General features: G+C 36.3%; 1 protein-coding gene across 3 annotated transcripts; it reads left to right on the top strand.

Annotated features, from left to right (window-relative positions):
- Positions 1-565: 565 nt before the first annotated feature.
- LOC105457384 (D(2) dopamine receptor A) lies at positions 566-18272 on the top strand. Of its 3 annotated transcripts, XM_011702020.1 has the most exons (10): positions 566-832; positions 1467-1694; positions 2386-2617; positions 6853-7278; positions 7967-8258; positions 13677-13901; positions 15415-15760; positions 16788-16994; positions 17071-17367; positions 17629-18272. In XM_011702020.1, the coding sequence occupies exons 4-10, from the start codon at positions 6958-6960 to the stop codon at positions 17867-17869; spliced, it is 1929 nt and encodes a 642-aa protein (XP_011700322.1). In that variant the 5' UTR covers positions 566-832; positions 1467-1694; positions 2386-2617; positions 6853-6957; the 3' UTR covers positions 17870-18272. The 3 variants fall into 3 exon arrangements, with proteins under 3 accessions (XP_011700322.1, XP_011700321.1, XP_011700320.1); XM_011702019.1 differs by lacking the exon at positions 1467-1694; XM_011702018.1 differs by having other exon boundaries at positions 566-1694.
- Positions 18273-18665: the final 393 nt, after the last annotated feature.

The raw sequence follows: 18665 nt of genomic DNA, 5'->3' as shown, positions 1-18665 counted from the left end.
TTAAACAACTATCACAATTTTAACTTCGAAACTAACTCGAGCACGAAGAATGAAGATATTAGAATCTCTACCGCGGTTCCCGAAGTAATTTGCCAACCGCAGAGAGAGGGGTAGAAGGGTTGGTGCTGAACCAAGGGCTGAATTCGCCATTTCATTCATGTAGAAACTTTATTCAGATTTAGTCATCCTCCGTCGCAAATTCTAGTCATAAATCGCGCGGCATGAAGCGGAAAAACGAAGAAATGAAAGAAGAAGAAAAAGTGTGCACGAGGACACATTTACAACACGAGAAGGCCCGGAAGAATTACGCGGCAGAAAGGAAGAAATCGGCTGCCGTAAAGAAATAAGGGGAAGTTCGCGGTAATAGGGATGAAGAGCGGGGCACGCGCGGGGAAGAGAAACGGAAACGCAAGAAGAAAATGGAAAAAAACAGGTGGAAAGGGGAGATATGGGAAGGGAGGTACCGAGCGGCGCGCAAATTTTAGCGCTTCTCCGTCTCGCTTCCGTCCCGCTCGTCTCCTTTTATCTCTCACCACGCAGCCTCCGTAGCTTCCTTTTCAGTATGATCCGCGCGGTCCGAGCGCGAGCATCGTGTACTCTTAGATTGTTGTCTCGTTGTCGCGTATTGTTTATTTCGTTACTATGTGAAAAAACTGAATCTGTGAAGAGAATTAAAGTTGAATTCAACTTATAATAAATTTTTTCATATAAATTACTTTTATTTAGAGATAATCAATTGCTACCAAGAGATTACTTATTTTAAAAAGTTTAACTGACTTTTCCGTGAAACAGTAATCTTCATGAACATTTATTTGCGCCGTAAATATGTAATGTAAGAAATCTGCCAGATTTTTAATGATTTCTAATTAACGTTCGATAGTTTATTACTGATCTGTCGATTTGTTCGAATTTTCCAAGTTATCAGATGTTATAAATTTATAAAGCATCTATACTGCATATATTATTCGCATTAGTTATCAATTTTATGATTTTGTAAATATATAGCAAAATTACTTTACTAACAGTTTTGCGAAGCATATCAAAGCCGAATTGAACAAGTTAACAGATCGCTATATTAAACAGGTTTTACTTTTAAAGAAATTAGATAATCTCTTTGTTATGGTAATATTGACCGGGGCATTATTTGCACAATAAGTGCGTAAGATGAGTCTTCCATCAAATGCTTTTTAGTTCTGACGTTTAAATTCGAACTCGCGAATTTTTTGCATTTTCTGCATATGCTAATAAAATAACGGAACTTTTGCACTGCAAATAAAAAAGTGATACAAATTATTCTTACTTGATTTTGCATATAAACTAAAACAAAATAAATTTATATGACATTCTAAATAGTTGGCGTTGTAATTGTCAATCTAATAAATGATTGAATTGTACTTTAACTTAATCATTATTTAGATTAGAAAGTGTTGATAAGTGTTTTACAAAGATCTTTAGTAATATTGCAGGTAGATAGAATATAAAGTTTCCAGTCTAATATGTTTCTGTGATTAACAATCTCGTTGTTGATTCACCGGGATTCGTTCGGTTCCCTTTTCGAGCCATCATAAAAAGTCGGTAGTCGCGCTACTTTGCTATTCAAATATCGAGCGAGCGACACGAGATTTAATAAACCCGAACGGCCGAATTCATTTTGGATATCGAAGAGCTGTGAGATTAAATAATATAGATTCATGGTGAGTTTCGTGAGTCCAAAGATGATACGCAACATTGAAATTCAAATCCGTTTCTTAGCAAATCCGTTTCTTAATACTCTTAATACTCTTGATTAATATACAAACTAATTTATAATTATATATAAATCACGCTGACAATTAAATCCTTAATTAGAAATCTCGATAATTGTCTTTAAATATACTTATCATTAAACTTTTGAAAGTTTGCTTAATAATTTTTTTCGATTTTTAATTGCTTTATAACATATAAATTAATTGGCACGATATTACAATAGAAATTATAAATTAAATAAAACATATAAAAAAATATCTTTCAAATAAAATAAATCTTTTAAATAGCATACAATAAGCTTATTAAAACTTAAATTTCTGATAAAATGTAAGCGAAGTTGTTGAAAAGAAGTTTATCATTTACACAAATTCTTTCAAAGTCGTAATTTATTTGCAACTAACTAATATATTTGCAACTAACGAGTCAAAAATATTTTCCGCATATATCTAGTGTTAGAGAAAATTCATCACATAAACTCGTCTGACCTTCGATGGCTTTTCTACTTGACGGTTTTGGCGGAAATTGTCTCGCTCAAAATCCCTCAGAGAAATCTATGAGAGATGACTTCATAAATGCGGGATCTCTTTTGAAAACTTTTAACATTTAATAAATCATTGTTTATCGAAGCTAAAATTTCAGAAAAGAGATGGGGATAACAGCTCGTGGACAAGTGAATAAACATTTACCTTTTTCGCTTCTTGCGAGTGTCTGCAGATTCATAGAAAGAGAACAATCTTGATTTGGTATGAAACGCGAGTGAAAAAAGTGAAAAGTGTCTTAACTGTCTGAGGTTCAGACAATGAATAAACTGTACCGACGACAAAACCAGAACATCAATGGCGTCGAGACGCGAGCAGCAGAAATTGGAAAAGTAAGTGCAATCATATAAAATTGATTGTATACAATATACTATTTTCTTTTCGAATTGGTTCACAGATTTTGTGTTCGTTGCAGAAATGATTTATTTATTGCATTGCAATTTTATCAAATAAAAGAAATATAAAAATAATGTAGCAATATTCTAAGTCAATTTCTCTTCAGTTACAAATTCTTTGAGAGATTTTACGATATGCAATACAACGTCATTTTTCTTAAAATTCTTTGAATTAAAAAAAAAAGTTATATATTTAAACTTATTAAAAATATATTTAAGTATTATATTCCTTTTTCAAATATATCGCTGAATATATAGTTATTACGTCTACTAAAGTATATTTTTACACTTGTTATTCTTGGAATTATTATTTAAAGCCTCTTTTAGAAAACCTTTATTCGAGCTAAAAGTGAAACTGAAGCTCTAAGATCCAAGATGCTATAAAAATCCATCGAAGGATGCTAAAAGAGGAAAACCTGGGATAAACTAAGTATGCGTCATTTCGTTGCGAAGAAAGAAGTTCTCGCCATTGGAGCGTGATTTTTAAGTGCTGTCACTTACGTAGATGCAATTCGATTAGCCGCATGTACGCGCGAGACTCTCATTAATCGCGATCCCTTTATCAGAGGTGATGTAGCTATTGATCTCGTTGCAATACCGTGACAAGCCTCGAGCCGTTAGCCGTTTACATTCGGCGGAAATCAGAACATTTTATTAGCTGAATCAGCGTGCGACAACCCGAGACCTGTTGCTTTAATATCGTCCCATTTTTTTAAGTAGAAAATGATTCAATCATCTTTTATGTCAGTCCGACTGATCCACTCTGCTTCGTATATAACAAAAACCATTTAAAAATTATCTTCTATTTTCTATGTTATTTCACGTTATATAATTCTTTATCAGTCCTTATTTCAATTTACTACATTTAATGTACTTATTAATGCATTTTCTGTTTAATAAAAGAACATATATATAACAGACTGTTTATAAAAGAACATATATATAATGTAGAAACAATGTTTTAAGCTTAAATTTGTAATAATACATTGTACAAAAACAGTCATAATTTCCGGTTTTTCGTCTGGTTTTTCGATGGAAAGCGGAAATAACTAGATTACTGTCGACCTTTTCTGGAATTCTACTCTTTCTCTCTCTCGGAAAAATGAAATGTGAAACATCGCGATTAATTTACGTCATTCTGCCGAAAGGATCGATTATTAAGCGCCGCATATATTATTAAGGACAAACGGTATTATTTATTCAAGAATCGGGGAATCCTGCAGTTAAAAATATAACACATTTATTATTTTAAACAAAGGAACTTTTGTCTTGATTTACAATTTGATAAGTTACGATTGATTAGTTGCGATTAAATTATTCGTTCATTTTTCGTAAACTTTAACAAATTCGTAGGAAAATAAAATATTTATTTACGGCGATGGTACAATTGCATTTAGTAGCAAATTTCTCATTGGCTTAATAAAAAATGGCTTTTGCAGTAAATTATGGAAAAAAATATTTTTTATTAATAATTTATATATATTGGAAATTTTAATGTCAACCAGCATTTGCGACGAATTCAAAATGATCAACAGAAAATTATTCAATATTAACGTTTAATTCTAATCGATCAACAAACTATAGAATCATAATGGTCATAAAGAAAATCGGCAATTTTAATCATCTTGTGTTAGATTTCGTAGATATAAAATAATTGCATAGTCTGTTTTACAACATTGTTTACATTTTCATATTTTACCATTCAGAATGCTTCTGACTTAATGCCTTAATGGACGACAAGCTTGTAGAGCACACAACTGTGCTTCAAATAAAAAAGAAAATCTAAATGTAAACTTTGTTTAGTTGTACAGTTAATGTTACAGCTGTTTAAGAATATTAAAGAGCAGACAATTAGAGGAGCAGTAATCTTTAACTTCTTTAACATGTTCTCTTTAACAAGATGGCAATAATTTACTAATTGACGGCATTATTATGTACCGGAACACCGACTGTATCTTATTTGAGTTGCTCCAATTAATGATCGTTCCGATGACTCGTGACGGAGCGCGCGCTGTCATTGGCCTTAGAGGTGTCAGTAGTCATTGCGAAGCCGCGTCACTTTCCACGCGGGACCGCTAATAAATTACATCCGCATCTCCCGTTCGCACTCCCATCGGTCCCGATCTCGAACGCATGTTAACCCATGCTCGTTTTGGTACGCGAGCGCACATCGGTGCCGGCACACGATGTACTTCAACCCTGTGATGCACTTTCACGGATCAAGTCACTTAGGACGCCGCGCCTCGGCTTCTTTGCGAAGTCGAAAAGTGCAGCCCGGAAATGCAATTTTGAAATTAAACTCCCGCAAAATTGCGAACCACGAGGTGCGCAACAGCTTTGCGGAAAAACATCTTTTGTAGTATCTTTAAATGTTATTCAGTTATAAAAGTGTAACTTTTTTATCAAAATTCGTCACAATTAAAAATGTCTAGCAAATACATCTCCCTTTCTCTCATTACTTCTTGCAACATAAATAGTAATTGTAATTAATTGTGATTAATGTATGTATTAATGTTTGTCATTAATGTAATTTCTGTAATTTCTCAATTAATTTGCGATATATTAGCTTAAAAATATCTGTTAAATATTGAATATGAATACATATTTAAGACAAGGAAGACGATATGGCAGCGCATATATTCGGCTTTGCGAATAACACATGATGTTACATGCGGATCATGCAGCAAGAATTATGTTTATTTTTATTCACGGAATATTGCGATATGCGAACTTTCTTAGATATAAATAGATCAAGTACTCTTGTGCGCTCGTCGCAATATTCCATCACGGCTTTAATGCATCAACTTTATTATTCATGCCCTGCATTAATGTATCGTTATCAACTTTCCGCGTAAACTCGGCGGAGAGAGAGCTGTATCTTCGTTTCTGGGAAATAGGAAATCGGTTTCCAGTTTTGCCCGTAAAATTCTACACTCGCGATAACCGCTTTAATTACGCTAATTACAAAATACTAGTCGACGCAAACGAATTTCGCACCGACCTAATATACGGACTCTAGCATAAATTCCACTCCTTCTAGCATAAATATAAAGCTTAATCAGTGCTACCAATCACAAGTTTAAGTAATTTATATATAAGTAATTCGTGTAAATAAATTATAATTATGCATTGTATATTTGTATATGTGATTCAGCCTGCGCACTGATTATAAGTAATTAATTCAAGAGTATAGTAATTCGAAAGAGACGGTGTTGTTTGAGAAATCTATTTTGGGAAAAAGAATTAATTATTAGAAATAAGATACTAGAAAGAAAGGTAAGAGAAGTTATTTTCTGTAGAGAGAATTTTTAGTTTTAATGATTTCCATATTACTATTTGTAACGGATAAATCCGGATAACATGCGTCGGGTACGTCATTGACAGGCAAGCTTGCCGAAGTAGCAATTTGTTCGGAGATCAGCATTGTCGCGAGGTAGAGAACACGGACTGTCGATATCCTGTACGTCAGTTAATCCGACCCGGTGAGGTCCGCCGCCGCGCCGCTCCGGCAAATAAATAGCGGCCACGAAGGGGTCTGACATTTTTGTAACCCGCCTGTGGAAATATCCGAATGGATTGCAGATCGCACGCGCGTCCGATCTTACACATTTATCGATGTCCCCGATAGTCTACGAGCCGACGTTCGAGCCCGATCCTTTGTTTGTTTGTCGAGAAAGAGCGCTTTGTTCGTAAGATTCTACCCGCAATCAACGCGCAAATAGTCGCTCTCCTTTCCCCCCTTGACGTTGTGAATTCCTGATGATAAAGAAACCGATGACAACCCATTCTAATCTTCAATAATTAAAACAAAGCGGATAAAACAAGACAACATTTTTTAAAACAATATTAATCCGCTAAAATTAAGTCTATTTAAATAGCCTTACATGGAGCTTTTTAAAGACTAAATTGTTTAGCTTTAGACTTTTGTATCATTTTCAATGCATAATATTCCATATTTTTAATTATTTCCAATTTTAAATGAACAAGTAAAAACAAATTTCTAAAGACTTTACTCTAATTCCTGAATCCTTATAAAAACGTAAATTAAATTAAAACTTATAAATATCAAAAATTAAATTACATGATTAATTTAATGTATTATTTCTTAAAATTTTAATCTCTTTTAAAAGCATGGCAAGATTGTGGGTATAAAAGTCTTGTTATTTCTTCAGATTGTCCTCAGGAATACTCCAAATCGGCATAAGAACCTCGCACATACGTGTTATCGATCGTGACTGGAGGTATTATTAATCCTGAGGACACCATCGAGACTCGTCATGCTGGTCCCGGAGGGAAATTTGACAGCTTGGGCGAGTAACTGGACGACGCTGCTGCACCAGGTGTCCTGCAACGACACCCTTTTGGGTTGCGCCGAAGAGTCGTGCGACATCGTTTCCGGCGGATTCGATCATCTATGCACGGCGATCGAGAGAGGGACTTTTACCGCTTCCTCGATGACGCTCCTTTGTACGCCATGCGATTATGCGAGTTGCAACGTCAACGTGTCCTTGCTCCTCAACGGCCTCGAGAGCATTGAGGGTGTCTTTCTATCTAGGATACCGATAATAAATTGTAATGCCACGTCCATCGAGGAGGAAGTAAGTTTTCCTTGTGAAAGACTGAAGACATTAAAGTATCGAAATTTCCAGGTCGAGAATTTAAAATTCGCATAATTCAACTTACGAGAGTTCAAAAAAGCACTCGGGATTAGATCAGCTAAGTGTCTTAAGATATTAAAAATTCAAAGAGAATTAAAAATTAAGAAAATTTATAAAGAGATAGAATTTAATCCTGAAAATTGAATTTCTTTAATTTAAATTAATTTAAATTTTTCGCAGAAGTTTTCAAAATTCTTTTAAATAACTTTCAAAGACTCAAATAGTAAAAAAGATTATAGTTTAAAAGATAAAATCGAAGGAACAATTTTTTTAAAACTAGAGATTACAAAATTTCAAAACGTCTAAATTTGAAGTTCTAAAGATTCTGATTTAAATATCATTAATATAATTCATAAAATCTACGAAAAATTTTAAATATTCTTTTACAAGATTTCTTTTTCGAATCTCAAATTATATCTAGTTCACTTGAACATTTCTCCCTCGAAGCGATAAAGTTGTTCGATTTCCGTCTATTGGTGACATATAAAGATCTTCATTTCGAAGACGAGAGGGACGATATTTCAAATCTGTGACGACGTTTAGAAATTGTCGCTTTCCACTTCAACACCTCTGGAAATTCCAGTCATCCATCTCGGACGTAACGGACGATAAATATCCGGTGTTTTAGATTTTGGAATGCTCGTCGGCCGGGAGCATCGCCGAGGACCTGGCCGTGTCCTGCTCGCACCGGTCCAGGCTCGGCGGCGCGGGAACTAAGACACGTCGCTTCAACTGGAGCTTCTTATTCGTGGCGGTGTTCATAGTCGCCGGCGGGCTGGGCAACATATTGGTTTGTCTCGCGGTGGGTCTGGACAAAAAACTCCATAATGTGACGAACTATTTCCTGCTGTCGCTAGCCATGGCCGATCTCCTTGTCAGCCTGTTCGTCATGCCTCTGGGTGCCATACCTGGCTTTTTGGGTGAGACTCTCAAGAGACTTGTCTCTTCTCCCCTCTTTTATTCTTAAATTATTCGTAATCCCCCTTTTGATAATTTGATTCCTTTTAATTTTCGACTTGATGAAATGAAACGCGTTCACATTGAATGACATGGATGAAAAATATCGTCAAATGTCTTTTCGAGTATTTCAAGACGCTAGACAAACATTGGAACATGCGCGCGGCATGAAATGTGGAAAAAGACGAGGGAATATTTCGGACAGAGAGAGGAATATCTGCGGCTAGTCCGCCGAGTACCGTGAATAATGGGTGCACAGTGGTCGGAACAGTGCGTATTAGCGGCGCACCGGAGCGGAATTTTAGAGGGACCTGCGTAGCGACGCGCGCGATCAGATTACGCTCGTAACACAATCCGGAGTTTAAGATGCCGTGGTATAGTGGAACAATGTGGAAATGGGAGACGATCTGCGTGAAAGGTCCGTTTACGCCCTCCCTCTCTTTCTCTCTCTTCTTCTTCTCTTCTCTTCTCTTCTCTTTCGTCCGAACTTACGTCCTCCACCGCAAAGTTTCCTAACAATCGCGTAAATTGCCCGGTGATTAATGTTAATTGAATTCAAAACTGCATCTCCGCTTACAAAACTTAATTTCAAAGTGCCGTTACAAATTGGAGCCGGATTACGAATTGTTAACTTCAAAGTATATATACATATATATATATATATATATATATATATATATATATATATACATCAGCCGGTGTAATCTGTTAATTAACCTAAGTGGAGTTATTTTCAAGTATTTCAGTCAAGAATAGACCATTGATCACTGACCATTCAGGATGATCTTGAGCAAATTAATGTATGATATGCAAATGAATCTTTTCTCCTACGGAACAATCGATCGGCTCGCCACTTCCCGCCACTGTTGTCGAGGGACGACTTCATCCGCGAGTTTTCGCGTCACGTGCTGGTGCCCCATTCTTCACGCGAAACGCGCCGACGACACGCGAGGCATTAGCGGATTCATCGTCGCGGCTCGTTTATCTCGCGAACGAGACAGCTTTTGCTCCGCGACCTGAAAGGAGTAATTTCCAGGCGCGCATCTATGTAGGTCCCGAGAAACTTAAAATCCGCAACAGCGATGACAACGCGCCATTCGATTCCATTCGAGTCGTTAATATGAAGCATCCGTTGAAGCATCCAGCCTTACACATTTCCTTGAATCTCTTAGATTGTCGATTCTAATGCCGTTGAAATAAAAGCGCTCGTATTTTCCAGCTCCGACGTTGCGATATTTTACAGTTCACAAAATTCACGATATTTCTGCGGGTTGTATTGGCGTATAGGAAAAAATATATTGGCAATCGATGTCTTGAGTACGCCGAGTCCCTTGGGTGTTGTCAATTCACCATCATTAAAATTATATAGAGAGATTACTAAACTTTCAAGCTTTCTCAAATTCAGATTTCGTTACACAGATTTATTATAAATCATAAATCTTCTCTCTTTTGGAACTTTGAACTGATAAATCTAAAATTTTGAAATTTGCAATGTCCAAGATGAATCTCTGATTATATAAGAAAAATGTATTAATTTTATGTATTAATGATTCTTTATATAATAGTTTAAAAATATGTTTAAATATACGAGATATAAGATTATACAGACAGCAATTAGCAAAATATTAAAAATACATTCCTAAAATCGAAAACATATTGATACCAACTGTCTATTGAAATTTCGTTACTTTGCAATGTCCAACCATATTTCACATCCATCGCAAAAAAAAATAATTTTTTAAATTTTATACACTAAAATGTCTCTATACACAACAAAAAGCAGAGTAGCGTTAAAGATTAAATTGACGATATTACATTTAATAATTCTCGACGTCCTTGATCCTATTACGAGGTGCCGTGATTATGGCGCTAATTAATTCGCGTTTCGACTGAAATTGCTGCGAGCAACGAAGCACACCGTATGGCGATTAAGTACTTTCGAGTGTCCAATCTACGTCGGCTCGATGACAGCCTACAATTATCTTCGATGACGCCTATCCATCGTAAATCGTCCCGAAATTCGTCTCGGGTATATTCTCAGACTTTGTGGATGATGTAATTAACAAGATTTAAACCGTTACTCTAGTTTATTAACGACATAAAATATAAAACGTGATACCAGAAAAATTTCAAAGCATTTTCTAGTATTAAAATTTACAAGGTAGTATGTAAATAATAAATATATTGAAAGCTTTTTAAAATTATTCTACAATAACTATTTATTTCAATTTTATTTATCGGTTAAATTAACCGTTTGTGAATAGAATAGCGTCGAAACATCGTCAATATATCAGATAGGACACAAACGTGCTGAAATCACTGGAAGCGTGAAACTAGCGCGCTTTTTTGAGCCCGCTCGTTATACTCGTTAAGTTGCGCGGTTCATTTCCGACGTTTGTTTTCATATTTTTGCGAATATGTGCCGCGAAAAGGGCAGGAAGTGCATTGCGAGCACGTACGTGGCGGTGCGGCAGTGCAAACCCGGCGCGTATGCACCTTGTTACGGGGGATGCGCATCGGCGCGTAACGGGGCTTTTGTGGCTGAAAATTGGCAAACTCGCCGCCTCGGAGCTATGCGAATATTTCGTATTCAACGGCATTCGCGCCTTCACGCGCGAACTATCGGCTACTCCCTTTCGTATTACAATTCTTTCCTTGCGTATTTCCGGAGAAGCTCGCGAAGTTTCCGCCGTTAACTTTTTAAAATTGATAAAAGAATGGGAGCATACAGTATATGCACGGAATTAATAACAATAGCAATAACGAAGTTATCTCTTCATAAATTATCTCAATGGAATTATTAATGTATGCAATATCGAGACGGAGATTTTAACGATTGGACTTAATCTTTGGGCGAATTCTCCGCGCGCATTCAAATCCTTTTCTCAAATTTTATTTTCAATTTTACTCGTGTTTTAATTTTTATTCCGGAGTTTATGCTCTTCGGAGTTGTTGAATTTCAGTATATTTGAATATCAAGCTTGCTAAACAATGCTGTTCAAATTGGTCAGCGCAGAGGTTGGTGCGATGCAATATATTCTCGATATGTAATTATTATAAATGTAATTTACAATGTGTACTTATCATTTTAATTTTAATCGTTACTCAAACTCTCCTTGATTAAATATTGAACATGTATTATATCGAAGATTTGCGCCTGCCAATCCATATCACTTTGAATGTCGTCATTTAGAATTTTCTATGATACTCGTATAGTTTGTTTTCTATTTTATTTATTCTTATTTTCACTCTTCTCTTTACGTTTTTGTTGCGTATTTAGGCCTTTATTGCGGTGTGTCTGCTCATCAAGTCGCGCTTTAATCTGTTACTAATGAAATTCCTCCGCAACGTAGTCTCCGAGGAGATCTTAATATAACGCGACTATGCAAATTTTTGGGGTTACTATGCGTCCTCAGAAATTCTGCGCTTCTCGCCTTAATTCTCGCAACGAGTGCAGCGCACTATACCGAGAGACGGCGACGGATTAAGTTGATTATTTTAATTGGATTAGTATCCATGCCGGTGGATTAAAGGAAGAAACTACGCTTTGAAGTATGTCGCGACATCTCCTTCGTTCGACTCGTTAAATGTCATTCATTCCAAGCTGTAGTTACAGCATTAGGATTTGCATAATGAGAAACTCCGATATGATGAAAAACGGGACGCATTGTAAATGAAATGGAATGATAAAATTACTATCGCCGTTGTTGATAGTCCGATAGTCTATCGCTGGATTATTTTCTGTTATTCTATCAGTGATTGAGAAGGCGCCATTAATTATAGATTCGTATACATAAATCGTTATTGACTTTATCAGATCTTCTTTGCTTCGCAAATCGCTGTTTGAACAATCCATCATCATACGGTATGATCGTACAGTGTTTGTTTAATCCCTGGAATAACATTGACTGCATACGAAATGTTGCATTTCGTTGCATTCCGAAAATTTCAGATTTGACTCTTATTAGATAAACGTTCCTCGATAATCAAATATTACGTATCGAGTGATACGATTAGTTTTACTACAAAAAGTTCAAATTCGCGTGTAAAAGTTTATAAATTTTTTAAATGTGAAGAGAAGTAACACAAATTATATCTATATATATACATATTTTATTAAAACGTAAAAAATATTGAAATACTTATATAAATATTTACGTGTCCCACATTAGAAAAAATTTAATAAATAATCAATAATCATTGAATCAAAAAACTGTTCGAAAAAATTATAAATTCTCGTAAGGAGTAAGAGCAAGCGCGCATCCAGATCTGGCGTCCGATCATATATCAAATCATGATCAGCTTATGAATACTAAAACGTTCCAGATGTATCGGTGGATACTTCGAGTTTCCACAAATCTTTGAAGTGATAAAAATACATCGGCGGCTCGCAGAATTTGCGTGTGGAAAGTGACGGTTTGTGTAACGCATTTCCGACATTTGACGTCGTTTGATGTGGTCCATTCATCGTATCGCGGGAATGCACTGTACGTTCGCGCGCATCCTCATACGTTCCTAAGCTAAATCTCAATCTATGCAATGAGGGCTTATCCCAAGCCTATTTTCTCCGTTATTTTTTCTTCGATAAAAAGTGCGTCATTAAAAATGCCTAACGAAGGTCCAACAATCTCCAGCTAAATATCCACCTAAATCCTTTCCTTCCGTATCTCAATAAAAAAAATTGTTCAAAAAAAAGAAGCCGTAAAATTCACTAATTAATTCTTCCTTTTCCGATTTTTCGTACACATATAGAATATTCCACGAAAAAAAAGAAAAATTTATGTAAATTATTTGATTATAAATCTTCCACAAATGTAGAATGTTATATGACAGAAATAAAGTTTACTAATTATTTATTTTAATTAATAATTTTGAATATTATTATTATAATCATAAATTATTCGATATCTTGTCCGATGTTTTAATAATTCAAATATGACTGAAATTTGAATACAGCTTAAATTTCTCTCTACTAGATTTTTAATCAATGTTTTCTGACTGAGACTTGAAAGTGAAGCTATTTCATATTCGCTGCTTTATGCAGATTATATACGTACATGCAAGATTTTATGATATTTTTTCACCCCAAATATATGCTTTAATGTAAGAACATAAAAAGAAAATATAATCATATTTTTCACGTAATATTTCAAACGTTTAAAGCTTAATTATACATAAAGCATACAACTACAACAATAATAAAATTGACACCTTTTTCATATCACGTAATCTTCTTTGTCAAAAAATACGGACGTGTGACAATGTCGCGGTAAACTCTTCAATTTTGGCTTGAATAATAGACAGCCTAAGATGGTCGCGTAGCAGATAACGCTTTTCGCTCTGACTTGACATCCTAGCTTCTCGTCTTTTCGAATTTGCAGGGTATTGGCCGTTCGGCGTGGTGTGGTGCAACGTATACGTGACATGCGACGTGCTGGCGTGCTCGGCGAGTATAATGCACATGTGCTTCATCTCTCTGGGCCGTTACCTGGGTATCCGTAATCCGCTCAGGACACGTCACACATCCACGAAACGAATGGTGGGCTTCAAGATCGCCGCGGTCTGGCTACTAGCCATGCTGGTCTCCAGTTCCATCACGGTGTTAGGTAAATTACCCCTTTTCTCCTCATGTCCCTCTCATTCGTTTCAGCGGCGACTATCTAAACGGGGGGGGGGGAGGGAGGGAGGTTATACCTCCTCGTAGTAGAAAACCTCCCAATATGGACCGGCACGTATCTCATAAAACGGGTAAGTGCGAACAAGATGAAAACGCGTAGAATCGGCAAACAATCCCCGAGATGAAATGTATTCGAGAAACGGGAAGCTAGAACTGCCGTTTCATGTTTGCTCACACTCGTAGAATATACAATGCTCTTTATCCTGGATAATTCTATTCCAGAATAAATCGTCCGTCCTATTTATCTATTGTGTTAACCTTTACGACAAAAGGACGGTATTAAGAATTTTCATTATAAGGCTGATAAATAATAAGGTTCTATTAGAGATCTCTCTCATTTTTTTTTTATAAGGGCACATTCGCTCGTTCTAAAATTTTTGAAGCAAATTAAATTCCATATTCCGGCAAAAACTCTTCGAAAGAGCAAACTATTTTATGAGGAACTGCATCGTACCTCTCACGGAAAATTTAAATCCTAAACCGATTATGCATATTAGTGGACGAGTTTTCTGACCTAATAGATATTTTCTACTTGCCACTATTAATTTAATAACTTCAACAATCGCAGCATCTGTTTATCTTTCCTCTCCTTTTCTCTGTCTTCTTATTAGGCATTACACTAACTTCTACATATTTTTAATATTGCCTGCTAATTTTAAACAGTAAATAATATAAAAGAATCCATTTATAAAATTAAATAAATAGATTATTTTACATTTTCAAAAATCCGTTTATAAAATTAAATAAATAGATTATTTTGCATTTTCGAAAATTATGCAAAAGTGAAGGTGAGAAGGTGCGAGCGATACCTCGGTGGGTCGATAGACAACTTCGCGTTTTTATGAGCCGATAATTTTCACTGTATTCTCGCGAGATGAAGAGCGAAAAAGCGTGACGACGCGGCGATGCTTTATCGGCATAATACACATTTATCAAGGCTCTCGATGGCCGTCCTAATCGATAATAGAGAGGTAACCTCCTTCCTCTTTTTCACCTCTTGTAATGCAAATAACTCGATGGAAATTCTAATTAGGTGAGTTATACCAAATTTCTCGGAATTTTCGTAATTCCACGTTTACTCCCTTAACGAGTAATCGATTAGTCAGAATCGCGCAAAGTCAGAACGAGAGAGCTCGGATTCGAAGTCATTCTTGGAAATAATTTCGTTTTAAACACGACTCTATCGATGCCGTTTTTAAACAAAGCTTCCAAAAATCTAATTATATTTCCAAGCACTTGAGATAATCTTAATTGAAATTTAATCTGTTCCACTTGTAACAAGATATTCCGTAAGATGTGAAACGATTACGACGATTCGAGGGGAAATCACGCTTCGGGAAGAGATCCTGGAAGCTTAACGGATAATCGAGAGCTTCAATCAACAGCTAATTAGTGAACAGGATAATCAAGGCGTGATGAGATCCTGACGATTGTTGTTTCAGGCGTAATTAATTCATCAAATATCATGCCACAACCGGGTGTGTGCGTCATTAACAACCGGGCGTTCTTCGTATTCGGTTCCCTGATCGCCTTCTACATCCCCATGATCGTCATGGTGGCGACTTACGTTCTGACAGTACAACTGTTGCGGAAAAAGGCCCGATTCGCGGCCGAGAATCAGGATGGCGAGAATCAGTTTCGTCGGCTAGGCGGCAGATACGCGTCCACAAAAACAACATCGTCGACAGCATCAACGTCTAATACATCTGCCGCGACCACCGCCGTGCGATCGTCGGCCTCCTCGGCGAGACAGGTTCGCACTTCCGGCTGCAACGCGGAAAAGGAGAGGTGAGAGAATCAATTATTTTCATAAACATATCTTTCTTCAAAATAAAATCTTGCGTAAAAGATATTTAATCATTTTTTTTTTTTCTTTCAAAGAAATCATCCCCTTTTCTGCTTAGTTACGATTAGTTCGGAAGTACTTCCTGTATAATCATTATATCCAAATATGTTCAGTCTAATGGATGTGCATAATTACGATGTAAATATACATACAAATATTATGTATAAACAATTAACATAAAAATAAATGTTAAAATAGAGAATAAATGATAAAAAAACTAGATTGAACACGATTATATCTTCTTCACGCACACATACATTGCTTCAGACTTTATATTTATAGACAGAAATGAAATTAAATTGTTCGAATAATGTAATTATGATATTCATGAATTAAAAAATAAAGTTGCAAATATATAACATTCATTTATATATGTTAATCGTTTATCAAACTGTTTCTATGGTGCAGCTTTATACGAGGCAAATCGGGGCATGCAACACCCCTGATATCAATGCGAAGCGACGATCCACGAGTCTATGCATCTTAAATCAAGCGTCGCGACGCAACGGCCAGTCCGGAGCCGCGAATTAATGCAATCCCAACTTTCTTCATCAACGTGTCAATTTTTAATCGTAAACTCTCAACAATTCGCACACGAAACCAACAATCTCACACTGCCATGTGATTGATGTTGCAAAATAAAAAGTAGAATAAAATAAACAATGTAGTTTTTACTTCTGCAACAAAAATCATATTACAATGAAATAAAAATATTTCATTACAAAAAAATTTGTTTTAATTAAAATAATTGCAGATAATAACATAGAGAAAGAATAGAGAAAGCGTTTTCGCAATGTTTATTTGTCTTTTTCTCTTGATGTTAATTAAATTATGTAAATCATGTAGAAAATTTAATTATAAGTAAGGATTAATTAAATAAATATAATATAGTATAACGTTCGTTTTCAAAGAACAAGCACGCAATAGTTTCTGGGGAATTTAGAAAGTTTCGTTTGATTATTGAAACAGCGACAAATGCGGAGGTGTGAGAAAGGTCCTGCCGCATTTGAAGTTAGCAGTGAACGGCGCCGGGAGTGCCGCCGTAGGACCTCGGCTCAAGTCGAAAGTGGATCAGGCTACCCAAACGCCGGAGAACATCGCGCGCGAAACACGGAATTTCACCCTCAGGGCCCTGAAACTGCAACTGAACGTTACGCCGACCACGCTGAATCTCAGGTAGCCCTCTCTCCTCCGGAAGGAATCCGGAGGATTAAAAATTCCACATCCTTCGTAAATTCGATTATTCTTTAAGGTTTCTGGCGGGCCGAACGAAAAAGAGATCTCTGGCCGCGAACGCGGTCGCGACCGAGCAGAAAGCCAGCAAGGTCCTGGGGCTGGTATTCTTCACGTTCGTGCTGTGCTGGGCGCCGTTTTTCCTACTTAACATTTTCTTCGCCGCGTGTCCCAAGTGCCCCGTGCCGAGACACGTGGTGGATACGTTCCTCTGGCTGGGCTACGTGTCCTCGACAATCAATCCCATCATCTACACCATTTTCAACAAAACCTTCCGAGCCGCGTTCATTCGCTTACTGAAGTGCAAGTGTTCGAGGTAACATAATTAATTATTTCTTTTTTATAATATTCATTTTAATTCGACCTAATATTATTTTTTTTATCATTTAACCATTTTGTAGTACAGTTCTCAGAAATGCTTTTATTTTCTCTAATCAGATTTTTTTTAAACTATAAATAAGCTTCAACTGATCAAAAATTGTATTAAAAAATCTAATAGAAATTCTTAATAATAAAACAATTCTCTTCACAAAAACAGAAGCAAAAACATTTAATAAAATTAATACGACTCTCTTAGGTCTACGAGGCCTTCGAGATATCACTCGGTCACGGGAAGCGGAAGGGGAGCGGTGGGCCTGTGCACATCCGGTGCTCTTCCACTGGCCATCAGTCTTCAAGGTACACCCTTATTAACCCCAACGCCCAACCCTACGACGTCGGCATCGGGAAGCTCGTTTGTCACGATGATGCACCGAACGCCAAGCTCTCTATACCAAGACACCTTCTTGATTCACGAACGCGATCAGGACGATCATTAAATCTTCATCGATAATCGGGGGGCGATCACACTGCACAACATAATTTTTGCCCTCTTTACAGAAACAGGCAATTTTAATTGAAAAATCAATGTACATAGAATGTAGATAAAGCATCTTCCGTAAGTAATTATGCCGCTGTTTGTTACTTGGAAACTATGCGCGAAATTTCGGTTCCAATTCTGCATCCTTAAGTCGACTACAGTCACCTAATTAATTAATTAAGTTTTCTGACTAATCAAGATCGAGAAGATAAAAGGGAGCTATAACTTTGTTGTGCAGTGCTATCGATCAAGAAGATCCGCCAAATAATTTTCTGTTGGCAATTTCTTAAAGTTGCTTAAGTTCACTATCTATTGTAGAAATCGAATTTAGGTATCAATGTACGAAACGAAATAAAACAATACTACTATTTTAACATCGAGCACCATAAATCATATTTTCCTTCGCATATAAATTTTTTTTCCATAATATAATATTTTCCATAATAACTCTGACTCCTGAAACAATCTCTTTACTTGACATAAGGAATGTAGCAGAAGTCAACGAGCTTCTTTTTATGAGTAGAAGTATGTGAGTGTCGCAATATATCAAGCTCAAGTCCGTGGCTTCGTTAAGTCTAACAAAATGACTGTGCGCGGATCCGTTATTCTTGTGCGGGATTAAAAAGATATTTTTTAGTTTTTTGTTAAAAAAATAAATTATAACAAACAACGACGAGCCATTTGCCACCAAATTTAACATTAAGATGTATATACTACAAAGAGAAGCCTTCTTTCTGCAACAATTAGAAACGGAC

This window comes from Wasmannia auropunctata, unplaced genomic scaffold, assembly GCF_000956235.1.
Source record: "Wasmannia auropunctata unplaced genomic scaffold, wasmannia.A_1.0 LD335244.1, whole genome shotgun sequence".
Classification (NCBI taxonomy): Eukaryota; Metazoa; Arthropoda; class Insecta; order Hymenoptera; family Formicidae; genus Wasmannia; species Wasmannia auropunctata.
The sequence above is the reverse complement of the archived record's forward strand: the minus strand, read 5'-3'. Positions and strand labels throughout refer to the sequence as shown.